The 14,219-nt window shown below is 43.3% G+C and overlaps 2 protein-coding genes across 3 annotated transcripts in view; both read left to right on the plus strand.

Annotated features, from left to right (window-relative positions):
• Positions 1–8,253, plus strand: part of LOC133345430 (peripheral myelin protein 22-like) — a 34,394-nt gene extending 26,141 nt beyond the window's left edge. For both annotated transcript variants that reach the window (XM_061556161.1, XM_061556170.1), the window contains exon 5: positions 1,453–8,253. In XM_061556161.1, the coding sequence (XP_061412145.1) occupies positions 1,453–1,619 (167 nt within the window). In that variant the 3' untranslated portion in view covers positions 1,620–8,253. The remainder of the gene's footprint in view (positions 1–1,452) is intronic.
• A 5,186-nt stretch (positions 8,254–13,439) lies between these two features.
• LOC133347587 (guanylyl cyclase C-like) overlaps positions 13,440–14,219 on the plus strand; it is a 71,205-nt gene continuing 70,425 nt past the window's right edge. The window contains 1 exon segment of the mRNA XM_061559990.1: positions 13,440–13,727. Within this exon segment, the coding sequence (XP_061415974.1) occupies positions 13,502–13,727 (226 nt within the window). The 5' untranslated portion in view covers positions 13,440–13,501.

A 14,219-nucleotide genomic window follows, 5' to 3' on the forward strand; every position in this document is an offset into this window, starting at 1 on the left:
AATTGGCTCATATGAGGTGGCAATTAGATGCCTTATGAGTGAAAAACGGATTGTAATATTAACATTGACAAGGACAGTCACTAGCAATAATCAAGCGTGGACATTTTTTAATATCTGGTACAAATGGAGAAACTGTATATTTCTATTAACGAGTGGACATGGCGGTATTATTTTAACAAGCAGAGGTGGGGTCGACTTGGAATTCGGCTGCCAAAAAACCCCAGCATCAATGTATTATGATAACGAGCGCTTAGGGTTTAAGTTTATTTGCTTAACTCAAGAGACCAGGATAAGTTTCATTTTGCAAGAGTGACCTGGGGAGGTCACCAAAATGGAAAAAAAGCAAAACAAATAAAGTAAAGTATAGCAATAAAGCAATTAGTTAATCCTGAGCAAAGGAAAACCGCGTTCCATGAGGAATCGAAATTGCTGCACAAACATAAACTAACGTGATTGAAAATGTATTTCTGTAACGCAAGCTGGCGCGGATAAATGCTTTTAAACTGTTCATCATAATAGTTTAGATACAGAAACGTTAAAGAGATGTGGGTTGATTATTGCATAATAATGTAAACAGACAGATATCAAATATACGCGTTTGGCTAAGGTTGTTTGGTGCAAAAGCATGTTTATTAGAAAATATCTCGTCAAAATGGGTGAAGCGATGCTTATTCCCATTACTGGTCCTGAACCAGTAACCAACATTCCAGATTCATAAACCAGAGACCAATTTTATATTTGGGACAACAAACGGTTAAGTAATAATTAATTATTAAATGCATTCATTGTCTATTTACTTTAAATTTTCCTATTTACAGTTTTGTTAAATTGAAAAAAAAACGCGTCTTGTTAATTGAGCCAGTTCAAGTAAAGATTTAGATCTCAATGTGTGTACACGTGTTCCACGCGCGTGTGTGTGTGTGTGCGTGTGTGCGTGTGTGCGCGTGTGCGTGCGTGTGCGCGTGTGCGTGTGTGCGCGTGTGCGTGTGTGTGTGTGCGTGTGTGCGTGCGTGTGTGCGCGCGTGTGTGTGCGTGTGTGCGTGTGTGCGCGTGTGCGCGTGTGCGCTTGTGCGCGTCTGCGCGTGTGCGCGCGTGCGTGCGCACACGTGTTCCGCGTGACGCAGACAGCGTTAATTGTTGAGCGCCGTCACACGCGGGGACGCGTTTAACGATCATCAGGCGCGTGCAGCGTGGAACATGTCAATTTGTATTTGAATGGGGGGGGAGGAGTAAATTGTTAAACGAGGAGAGACATAGCGTGGTGGGTTGCGAGGACTGGAGTATGGGAAACCCTGTCGTACAAAGTCATAACGATAGCAATGATTCTCACTTAAAACAAAAAAACAAGTCGTCACGTGCTGGCCCCCCGCACGTCAACGAAGAGCGTAACAGCCTAATCGTGTGTAAACGCCTTTTCATTTTTGCGTCTCGCCCACCCACCCACCCGTGCAGGTCTGTGCGTGATCGCGGCCGCTGCGGTGTACACCGGCCAGTACCCCTCCACAGAAGCACCGTACAATTCGGGCAACTTTGGGCACTCCTACATCATCGCGTGGGTGGCCGCTGGACTCACCTTCATCAACGGCCTCATCTACGTCTTCCTGCGGAAGCGCTCCTAAGCTGTCTGCCCCCCAGGCACTTCCGTACAAAAAAAGCATCCCAGTCACACACGGCATTTTGGCCACTGAATCTCTGCGGTAGTGGTTACAATTAAATACACACACAAATTCTTTTTTTTTAAAGTGCAGCTATGTGCTGGCAAAGTCATCTTTTATCTTTGCTCTTTCTTTATGTTTTAGTTTTCTATTATTCACTCACAATGTATTGAAGCGTTACAGTGCGTTTCCCTTGATTACAAATGCGCCATTGGTTTTGTTTTTTGTTTACAGTGCTGGCAAAATTACTCAGACATTTTTTAACCTTAATTTTTTGGCTTCAATCGCCTGCTTTTAAAAAGAGATGTGGTGAATATTTGAGTCTAGTTCCTTTTTGTTTATCATTACTGTTATTATTAACGTACACATTAAATAGGTAATCCTGAGTCCTATGGGCACAAATTATTAGAATTATTAACACACGGATGTTGATAGTGGGAGTGACTTCTTGCTCGATTACGATTTAAAAAATTCTATATTTTAATTTGATATGCGGTGAGGAATGGTGGAGGTTGCCCCCTCAGGCTTGGCACATACGGTAGAATCACCACGGCTTTACAAGCGAAAGGAAGGAAATGTGTGCGCGCACACTCTAAGTCATTAAACATTCTTAGCAAACTTAAAAAGGCCATATGTAAAGAAGCAAGCACAAAAAAATATACACACGTGTCATCCATGTGTTTTTTTTTAGCAATCGCTAAGCGTGCCAGCAACGCCACGTGCAACACAAACAAGGCAACTTTCATTCCCAATATTTATGTAACTCATCCATCTGTCCAACGCGGCAGGTGACTATGTGTATGAGCACCGCAAAAACCCACAGGTGTCAAATACATGAAAAGGAAGCTGATTTATGTTTAATGCCGCTCGTATGAAAAAAAGGTGACTCGCTGAGTTGTGTGAATCTGTCGTGTGCAAGAATTTTTAAGCACGTGTGTTCAGCGATTGCAAACACACAGATTCCTTTTTGTTTCCAAGTGCTTTAACGCTGAAGAAATATAAACAAGGTTTGTTTTGCCTTGAATAAACATTAGGAAGCAGAGTTGCCTTTAACCTTTTGCCAATAATGTATTTCCAACGATTAAGGCGGCGGTGGTGGGTTTGTGCATCTCAGTTATTGTGGTAAAGAAAGAAAAGAAAAAAAAATCTACTTTCAGGCGTAATTTTTAAACGTGCGTTAACAGTGTTTATATTAATCTTGCGTTCGTATTTTGGTTCCTAAAGTTTTTTTTGTTACTAAGACACATTCAGGTGATCTCGTCATTCTTTGAAAGTTCGTGTGGAGTCGTGTACAATATCGCGCGTATGATCGGATGTCATAGGATAAAAGCAGGGGCTTTCACAGTTACACCTTCCTCTTGGTAAATCAAACATTACGGTTTGCCTTTTTCACTTAACATGCGGACATCTGATTAGACGGCTGGCTCGGGCAGCAGCAGGCCCTCTTGCCGGCAAACATGACCCCATCATAACCTCCGGGGAAGAAGCTATGGTGGCATTGGCATTTTCACATGAATCCACTTCACTTCAGTTTCCACGGGATGTCACAGCAGATTCGACAAATATCTCTTTCTTTCTTCACCCCTTCCACAGGGCACCCGTCTAACATACACAAACAATAGTTGGGCACACAGTTGCAATGATGGTTAACGACCCACCACCCCCCCTTCACGATTAACATCCTTGTTTCAGCAGCAGTAAATGGATAAGCTTGTGTCGTCTGCGTTTGGTCAACCAATATTGTATGTTTACCAGAAAACCGTTTGGAATTATAGTCCAGTAGCAAGTCAGCGTCTTTGACATCAAGGATCTTTGAGGCAGAGATAGCCCAGAGCCAGAGCTATATAAATTCCACATTTTTATGACAGGGGCCAGACCCTTAATAAGTGTGTGGGCACTTATGAAAGCAGCGTTATCCTACTAAATGACCATATACTCTAAGAAAATGTTACCATTTTAATTCTTACAATGAAAACAAATATTTTTAACTAAATCCGAAAGTAACTTGTGTGTGCGTGCGGGTACAGTATACGTCTACGCATTTGCGCTAATTCATTTATAGCTAACGAAAGTAGTCGATCTTAAATTGTGGGCCGTAATTAAACATCCACAACTGTTTCCGCAAGTGCCACTGTCTTTACACTGCTTTCTTTGGCTGCACGTTATTATTGTTCGGGCATGTCACTGGGAAATTAGTTTTATTTATCTCTTTTTGTTTTGCATTCATTCCATCTAGGTTCTGGCTTCGTGTAACGCTACTGGGGTTTATTTTACACACGTACAGTGTTTGCTACTGTATGACTAATACATACTTTGGGAAAAGGTGGCCAGAGGCACAGCACATTACTTAGCGTCTTGAATCGTACAAGAAATATGCCTATAAAACTTACATTTATTTACGAATGAATATAGTAATTTAAAGGATATCCAATTGTGATGTTTGAAACACTACATTTTCTCGGAGCCAAATGTGTTAACACGTTACATACATATGGTACCCAACACAAATTAAGAAACACGTTAAGCGATGGAAGTAAATCATTAGAATTCGATTAAATAAAGGTTTGGGGAAGGTTATTAAGAAGCAAACATAGCTGACTTGCAGATGTTATATTTTACGTGCCTCACCTGAAACTCAGAGTGAACGAATAAACGGCGATGTATTTCAAAAATTTACCCTCATCCATTTACTACGGCTGGAAACTATAATTTAACATTGTCGTTCCACTCATGGATCAAGACCTCCCCACTCCATGTTACTCATGTTTTTTTTTAATAACATAAGTCCAGGTTGGTGAAGAGTGGAGAGAGCAGTGCCGAGTCTATCACCTTGGCCACTGATGTTGACTGTTGATGAGAATCGAATTTGGACCGGTTCATGGCTAACTAACTTTTTCTTTTAGCAGGTAAGATCAAATAAAAGGCCCGCTGAGCTGGCCACAAATACTAGCTCAACGAAAATTGGCTTATCGGTCAAATACACGAAACGCAAGTTGATTTGAAATGCGGAGGGAAAAACCGGAGGGCTTGGAGAAATATACACACATCTATGGAGAGAAGACATAAACTCCAAATATACAAGTGTCAGGGTCGGGATCGAACCCATGTCCTGTATACCAGGCGAGGTAGTTAACATCTTGCCACCGTGGTTAGCTCATTGTGTTAACGCCAATACCACCGCTTCCACTCAATGCTATGTTGCCTGGCATAAAAAAAAGAATTAACTAATAAATAAGGCAACAGTACATTGCCCATTATCATCATCGGTATACTAAATATAATCATACATTTGCCAGCGTTGTGAAGTTTCATTATATTGCTTTGTTCAAGTTTAAACAAAAACACTCCATTGGAATATCTTTTGACAACATTTTATTTGCAACCATTACATTTGTTCTATATTATTTTTAGAACGATCTTACCATTTGCAGTCATGGAGTTGGGCATTGGATATGAAATATATATTGAAAGTATGTCTATATGCTTTTTTGGAAGAATTTTGTTGCAGATTCATAATTAGAAGCATGGTATATTTCCATACGGTTAACTGTCCTAACAGGTTACTATTCATCATGATGTGGACATTTTATTCAAATGTATCGAAATGTTTTAATTGGCTACGATGGACATCATTGTATTTATCCCTAACCTGCAACGGAATTTTCTGGTTTTAAATAAAGGCTTTGGCCCTCATTAAAGTCTGCCTGCTGATTGGGTCAGCGGCTCAGTGGGGCAGAGGCCTTGCTGACAAGGCAAGGCGATCAGCAAGAGGTGATGAGGTCATGGTTTCAGATCTACGCGTCCAAGTTGTTATCTCACCCGTCACTGTTATCACGCATGCGAGAGGTTTCGCATCCCCAAGTCCCAAGACTTGCCGAAGATCAGCTGTTGGTGATAATAAAGCAGTGTTGTACATTTTTTTTCGTCAGGCATTTCTACAAATGCTTTGCAACTTGACTGTAACATCGTAGATAAATACGATTAGTTCTAAAGAAGCATCGCACATTCATGATACTCTAGAAATCCGACCCTTAAGTGTTCGACCCTGTTTACTAATCACTATGTGAAGTTGACTGGAAAACGATCTTAGATTTTAATACATTTTTAAGAGTGACAACTCAACGAAAGTGTTTGTATGCCGGCATAGCTCTTCAACAATAAATCCCTGGAAGCTGTTGAAATTGTGCCTTAACATTGAACGTCATGGCTTCTGTGGACTTGTGATTGGTCAAAACCATTCCATGTGACCCTTACAAATATGAGTGATACTATTGAAAGCCAGCATGGGGTGGTTGCTGCCATGATCGGTTTCCCCTTTCTCGTACGATGGTCACCTGGAACCTTTTTGATGAATCCCATCCTGATTTTAAGCCATAATGCTCAATGGTACAATTGCAAAAAATAAAGAAACTGATCTAAAGAGACTTGGCAGGTGCATAGATGACATTGTACCGCTTGGCTGTGTAGCTCATCTGATGAAATATTGTTCATTTGACACCAATACAGGGCAGCCTTTTTCATTGTTTTAAACTGTAGGTTATGACATAATATCTCAAATGTTCAAAACGTGGATTTATTTTTTTGTTTAAAATAGAAATATATCTCGAGTCGATTTCATTATTGTAAAATGAGCTGCAAAAATATTTTTCAGGAAATATATTTTGGAAGAATGTTTTAGATTCATTTGCTCGAGCAATATAGTGGCTATTCTACCATGCCGGACAATAATCTATCCATATTTACACTTTGGATAAATACCTTTTATTTCCATGGCTACATTGGGTGGAAATTTTTTTGCACTTCCCAAAATGAAATCTGATGTGAAAGGCAGTTTATTGCTGCATGCCGATGCAACAACGCTTTGGAGTTAACAGGATTTAATACATACTGCCATGGTTAGCTACAAGTTGCCATGTTTCAAAGAACGTTGCGGGTTTCATTCGCCGTTGCAGTTTTAATCGGGCACCTCAGTGATGTAATATGCTGAAAGGTGTTGGAACTCCTTAGCACAAATGTGAATGAATACTAACAATACATTACACCGGCATTTGTATGTGTTTGCATTGCCTTTTGTATCCATTATAAATCAATATTTTTACGGAAATAATAACTTTGAATGGAATGGTGCTAAATATAATTCACCGTACTTGACATTACAGATGTCAACCCAAATGCATAACAAAGTTAATTTGTGATGGAAGATGTTTACCTGAATTGATCTACATCTGTAAAGAGTGAGACCCAATGTGAACCAAATTCTAAGCGCAATGTGCTTTATAAAAATCGTCAATTATAATAATGGAATGTGCCAAATATTTTTCCACTCAATGTATGGATTATCCTTTTCTATTTTTTACTTGTATTGTTTAGATGCATAAAATAACTATATAAATGTTTAGATGTTTTTTTTCAACCCAGCAAATAAAAAAACCGGTTCTAACTTTGTAATTTACTTTTCATCCCATGAAAAATCCTAATATCAAAATGTGTTGTAGGATTATATAAAACAGAGATTCATATTGTGAGGGAGAAACTCTGAGAGACACATTGTTGGAATGTACAAATGCTGTAAGATCCTACAAGACATTTTATTGAAAGCTTAGGATTTTAATTTCACGAGGGATGTGTTAATCCAAAACAACGATATATCTTGTGTACAGTGTATAAACGCTCATGTAGGTGATGTGTAATGTGGCTAGTTTTTAAGACGTGTTCACACTTGACACTGGGTGCGGCAGAATTATTGGCGGGTAATCAAAACTACATTGCCTTTGCCCTCTTGAGCCTACGTGGGCTGTGTGCTCTGACCAGAGTAATACGATTAATCGTCGTCAGCCATGGTCAATCCACTGCTGGATGAAGGCCTCCCCAAGACGTTGCCACCACATCGTACAATCCTGTGACGTAACCCGCATTAGCACGTAAACCGACTTCAGCGGCGCTCCATTGGTTGACTGAATATTTATGAAGGTCAGGTTGGGTCGTTCATCCGGTGCCCCTCTCCATGAAACAGCATCCCTGAGTGGTTCCTCGGGTATCAAAGATCGGATCAATAATCTGTGCTTGGTTACGGATCAGCTTTAATGATGGTGTTACTGTGCCACCCGCTGCAATTGGGCGTCGGCGGCAATGCTGCAAGGCTTGACACAACTGGGCACGTGGCACGGATAATGATCGTGTAGTTTCTTGATGTTCCGTATTCGATGAAAAAAATAATAATTGGGAATTTAAAGTTGCCCCTGAAACTGGGTAGTCTGGTTTCTTTTAAGATCACAGGTTTCGTCTGAAAATTCCTCAGAAAATTCATGTATGGTTTGATCTTATACATTGTCTCGTGTGAACTCGGCTTTGGCTTTTTAAAAGCAACACGCTTGTTAGTTTAATTAGCGGTGGACTGTGTAGCAGTTAGCACGAGTCATTAGACATGATTTTATTTTTCTTTTGCTTGGCTTTTAGTGGGCTTTTCAATTCTTTCCGTAAAGCCTTGTCAAACTGAAACAAAAACTGCTTTGCGTTTTTTTATGTTGTGTTTTAGAAGAGTGTTATTGTTTCTGGCAGGGGAAGTTTTTGTATCACCAATAAAGGACATTGACGCATATGTGACAAGTGTCATTTTGCATAAATGGTCACGATTTTCTTTTGCTGCATTATGAGTTACTGGAATGTGCAGCGAGGGAGTCATGCATTCATTCAATTTCTTCTCCGCCGGATACAACTGAATAACGAGGAAGAAAAACCATGCGTGCGCACGGATTGTTTGATAAATGCCTTTCAAGATGCGTTTCTCTATTAAGTATTTAAATTCGCAATGATGATGTTAGGTTTATAGCCTCTCCACGATGACGCCACACGGCTCACGCCTTTATTGGCCGAAAAAGCTTACCCATTTATCGCTAAATCTTGGGCAACCCAATGATTTACAGTATTTGCCTTTGAAGCTCAAATTGAAATTGTATTGGGATCTGCCTTACGACGGTTACCTTGACTGCCGCCGATAGACACGGACGGACGGCTCGTGAAGTAACGCTCTCAACTCTACACGCAAAAGCATTCAAGATGTATTCACACGTATGCCGTTCTGCAGAAATCCTCAATATGCATTTAAGTAGCGTTCGTTTAGAACGCAGCGATGTTAAAACTAAGTGTTCTTCCCGCTTGCCCCAATGTAAGTGAATAATAGGTTACTTTGGGACTGACACTCATGGGAACAGACACTTAACCTCATGGTATTCATCATGCATAATAGGCGAGGCTATTCTCTTACAAAAAAAAAACCTCTTGTAAGCCAAATGTTTTAACAAAGTGCACTTAACGGGTAATTTTTCCAGGCCCGCAGCATTGAAAGTGTCCGACAGATCGCCGGAGGGGCTTCTGTGTGTAATGGAAAGGCAGCAGGGCCCCTGTAATTTTCCAGGTGGTCAAACACACGCGCTGGAGAAGGGGGCTAGATACATAATTATTATTGTTATTATTGCCCGTCGAAGGGCCGAACCTAGGGCTCGCGAAAGCACGACGACGCTCAGAGCGAGCCCCCCCTTGCCTTGACAAGAGGGGCCCAGGGCATGGTAAATCGCGGCGCGCGTGCGTTTGTAAACGGATCAAGCGTGGCTGTAATATTTTCAATACGTGTGTGTGTGTGTTCGTGCGTGGATCAAGCTGCGATATTATTAATACGGCATTTGACATCGTGAAAGTGATTGCTGTCACGTGATTTCTGGATGTAAATTATACGATTTGCGGATCGTAAAAATCACCCCCGTTGTAGGCCGCCCCTTGACGCCGATTGACGTCCGGCTACCTTGACATAATTTAGCATTCTGTCGCGGATTCGTATTATCCTGTTACAGCGCGACGTGACCAAAGCCGCAGAGTGTGAGGCACCGCCAACCATCAGCCCCTCACCCGGTTCCAATCGGTGAGCCTTCTTGTATTGTCCACAGCCCCCCAACCCTCTCCTTCCACCTCCCTTGCCACAAGTCTCGGGCTTCCTGTGAGTTTTCCTTCTCAAGCGAACGGGGTCCGATTGCCTGACCTAACCACCCACCCACCCCTCCAGCCATCCGACTCCCTTAACCCCCCTCTTTCACAACTTCTGATAAATGGGTGGCGAGGTTTCTGGTAAAGCTGCGTTTCCGTTGTTGGCCGGCCCCAACAGACTCTCCCGGTTGCTTATGGGCCGTCCATAAATGACGTCACGCACGTGGGGGGGGGGGGGTCAGATTTTTGTGACGATGTGTGAAGAGGGGGGGGGGGGGTTGAGAAATGTGACTTCACATCAAAATGCGCAAATTTAAACAAATATAGAATTGTTATAACAACACTCCTACGACATCAGAGTGCAGCGCCACATTAAATACGCACAAAATGACAATAGTTTAACGCGATTTGAAGCATGTTTTATTTTCAAAATGGAAATGTTTTTTTTTGGAGGGGGGGGCAGAGCTTTGTGACGTCATATGTGAGGGGGGTCTGACTTTTTGTGACGCCGTGTGACGAAGGGGGGAGGTCAAAAATCGTCCAAAATTGCGTGACGTCATTTATGGACGGCCCCTTAGGGACCAGTGGTTGCTTTGGTTGGTAGCGTCAAATATTCTCAGTGGACACCTCCCTCGGCTCCCATCGACACCCGCAATGAAAACGAAGAGAAGCCGTCCCACGCAGCTTGCGTCGTCTCGGGCAGCCAACAAACCTCGGGTTGACATCTCTTGGAAGGGACCGCCGAGACACATTGTCCTCGGCAAGTTTGAGCAGTTGCCAAGCACGGGCAACGTGCCATTCGACAGAAATTGGACGTAGAGGAAATAAGACGTAAAATAACAGTGGCAATAATCAGAGCATAATGACCGAAAGGATGAGATCGCAGGTACAAGGGGGCCGAAATGAGGTTTGCCCGGCTCACTCTCCGTGATCGGGTGAGGAGCTCGGTTATTCGGGAGAGCCTCAGAGTCGAGCCGCTGCACCTCCGGATCGAGAGGAGCCAGTTGAGGTGGTTCAGACGCCTTGTAAGGATGCCCCCGGTACCGGGCAGCACGCCACACTGGGAAAGGGTTCATCTACTTCTGGGAACGCCTGGGAATTCCCCAGGAAGAGATCAAGTATGTATAGTAGTGTATAGTGTAGTTTATTGTAGTGTAGTGTATAGCGTGGTGTATAGTGTGGTGTATACTAGTGTAGTGTATAGTGTAGTAGTGCATAGCAGTGTATAGTGTAGTAGTGTACAATGTAGTAGTGTATAGTGTAGTGTATAGTGTAGTGTAGTAGTGTATAGTAATGTAGTGCTGGAGTCTATCGCCAGGGAAAGGGAGGTCTAGACCGCCACTACTCAACACGCTGCCACCGCGACCCTCAACAAGACAAGCGGATTGAGAAATGAACGAACGAACGCACACATATATATGTAAAAGAAACATTGTTCTATATTATTTCGAAAGACCAACGAGGTTATTATGGAAAATATTTGCTACTAAAACGTCCCAATAAACTTGATACCTCTCTTTCAAGGAAATCACTTTCAAGTTGCGGGAAAGGTTGTTCACCCCCACCCCCCACCACCACCACCGTTAAATTTGGAAATTCCTAACTTTGGCATATTCCAATGGGAATGATGATGCATTCCCACGGACATCCATCCACCAGAAAGCTGCCACGACGCTCAGGGAGTTCCGTTCTGCATGTGCACTGTTGCCACGTGGTGTGCGCGCACGTGGGAACCGTTCCAACTGCAACCTCGCAGGGTCGCCGAGTCACACTTGAGAACATCGCCACCACCGTCCGTTTCTTCGACGATTCGCTAGCAGAATCCCTGGACGTTCACCATGAGGCTTATTCTACGTCCATCCACTGGCTCATTCGCCAAACCTCAACGTGAAAATTACATACATTGCTCCTCAATTCCCCGGGCCCATAGTATCCATGTACATATTTTGGGTTTTACGTAAAACTAGGAGTGATTATATGGGTCTATGAGTCTCTATTGAAGTCTATGAACCTCCGTATGAGCAAACTTAATTTGGAGCTTGTGTGTTTTATCTCTCTCTCTCAAATTTAGCATTCTCAGGAAGAACGTAATCAACCAGGTAGGGTGTTGACTGTTATGTTATCCGACTCTCTGTTGTATTACATAACATTTCATTTGTACCTGATGACGATTGCTTGTGTTGCAATCGAAACGTCGTATGCTAGTATTTAATTTATTATTTTATCTTTATACGTGACTTTACCGAAAGAACCAAAGAGTAACTCCGTATGAGCCTATGGGGTCTCTATGTAAGTTTATAAATCTCTATGTTGAGTCTATAGAAGTCTATGGACCTCCACGTGAGCCTACGAGTCCCGATGTAAGTCTACGGATGTCAATGTGAGTTTATATCTCAAACCAGGGACCACGTTGACGCCACTGTCCGCTTTGATTGCTCGCCGTCAGCAGCAATTCAGACGAGATTTGAGGCTTTCGTGACTGCAAGGATTCATACGCTTAGGTTCTTTCGGTAAAGTCACGTAGGTAAAAATAATAATAATAAAATAAAATTATAATAAATGAAAATAACGAAATTAAATCACGACGTTTCTGAAGCAACACAAGCCACCGTCATCAGGTGTAACTGCTCCAGTAAAATTTACTGTAGCGTGTGAAGAAATGTATTCAAGACACGTGTCTTTGATATAGGGTGCTGGGCAGGGAGGAGACAATGAGTCGGGGGGGGGGAGAGATAACCATCTCGGTGCTTGTACACTGCAAGTACGGTGCTTGTACATTGCAAGTACGGTGCTTGTACACTGCAAGTACGGTGCTTGTACACTGCAGTAATTTTACTGGAGCAGTTACACCTGATGACGGAGGCTTGTGTTGCTTCCGAAACGTCGTGATTTAATTTAGTTATTTTTATTTATTATTTTATTTTATTATGATTTTTTTACCTACGTGACTTTACCGAAAGAACCTAAGAGTAGCAATTCAGACGTTCACCAGTCTACTCCTGGAGCCCGTCCACCGGATCACCCGCCAATCTCGACACGAAAGTAGAAGCGCTCTGCCAATCAGCTCTCTGCCGCTGTACGGAAGAAGGAGAAGACTGACTGTGAAAGTACTGCCAGGGAGCCACCCATTAAGAAGGATGACCGAAGAATATGAATGGTCAACACTTCACCCGGCCTCAATTGTCACGCCAGTGTTTGGTGTTCACGTAATGTGCACCAGGGTGCCCTTTTAAGACGCGCCAAACCAAGACGTGCTCTGGGTCCCGATCGGATTTCATGAAATGCCACTGGTGTTGTACGTGGCCAGGAATTGAACCCAGATTTTCAAGTCACTGGCATCTTAGTGCAGAATGGTAACCCATGGGCCATTACAATCATCCGCACACATGCAGACTCGTGGTAAAAAAAAAAAAAACAGCCTCGTTAATACAAAGGTAATGGGCACAAAAATTTCGCACAACACACGTGCGGACATACTTTACTGGACATCTGTGAAAAAAAAACTTCACAGCTCATCGGATTCCTCCAGTGTAAATAAATATTCTGATTCTGATACACGTGCGCATGTGCGCACAAAGCCCGCACAATACTCTCACTGCACCCCACCGCAAAATATGCTTTTGCACCGACAAGCTCAAATCGTATGGACTTTGACTTTACGACAAGTCCTTCTTTGCACCGTGCCATTTGATTGTTGACTGATTTCACACCCTCTCACCCCCCCCCCCCCCCCGGCCGTTTTATAACTTCGCTCACAAAGTCGCGGATCCTACGCACCGCTGGTCGAGTCTCCGTACCAGCCCGGCGAGGTGCCAGAGGAGTCGCCGCCGTCTGTCGGGGTGTCATGAGCGCGTCAAAGTGGCTCGGCCATGGCTCTGCGCTCGGTTCCGTGGCTTCCGCCGCCGCTGCTACCGCTGCTGCTGGTGGTGCTGCTGGTGGTGCCGCGTCTCGCCGCGGGAAGCGGTGAAGCCACCGTGGAGTACCTGGTGAACGTGATTCTCATCCAGAACGATCATCTGCCGTGGTCCCTCGACAAAGTCGCTCCGTTCATAGCGCTCGGGATCGAGCACGCTAATGGAAGGCTACGCTCGGCAGGTGAGCTGCCCGCTGGACTCGACGTTAGTTCCGACAGAGCAAAAAGACAAGTAAAAAATGATAGGCGGCATGAATTGACGTGTGTAGTACTCTATGTGTATGTTGCTGTTATTGTTCGTTTGTGACTTACCACTGTAAGGCAAAGGCCTCCACCAATGTTTGTCAATTCCTTCCCAATGTTCCCGTCTAGCACTGGCCTCTCGAAATCCGTGATGTCGTCTCAACTACTGCTATCCCTTCCGCTGCCTTCGGTCTCCACTCACGGAGTGGTTTCTGTCTCTCAGAACTCTGTCTCTCTCATCTCTCTGTCGCGAAATTGCCACTCGATTTATTTTGCTTTAACAACAACAGCATCGGTGACCCAACCCCCCTGTTCCTTTCCTTAGTTATTCATTCTTTAACCTATCTCTCTTAGATGTACTTCCAAAATACTTCTTTCCATAGATCACTATACATATATAAACCCAGACAAATGCAGAGAACAGCAACCAC

The sequence above is a fragment of the Lethenteron reissneri genome, chromosome 3 (genome assembly GCF_015708825.2).
Source record: "Lethenteron reissneri isolate LAM-NWPU_2019-01 chromosome 3, ASM1570882v1, whole genome shotgun sequence".
Lineage (NCBI taxonomy): Eukaryota > Metazoa > Chordata > Hyperoartia > Petromyzontiformes > Petromyzontidae > Lethenteron > Lethenteron reissneri.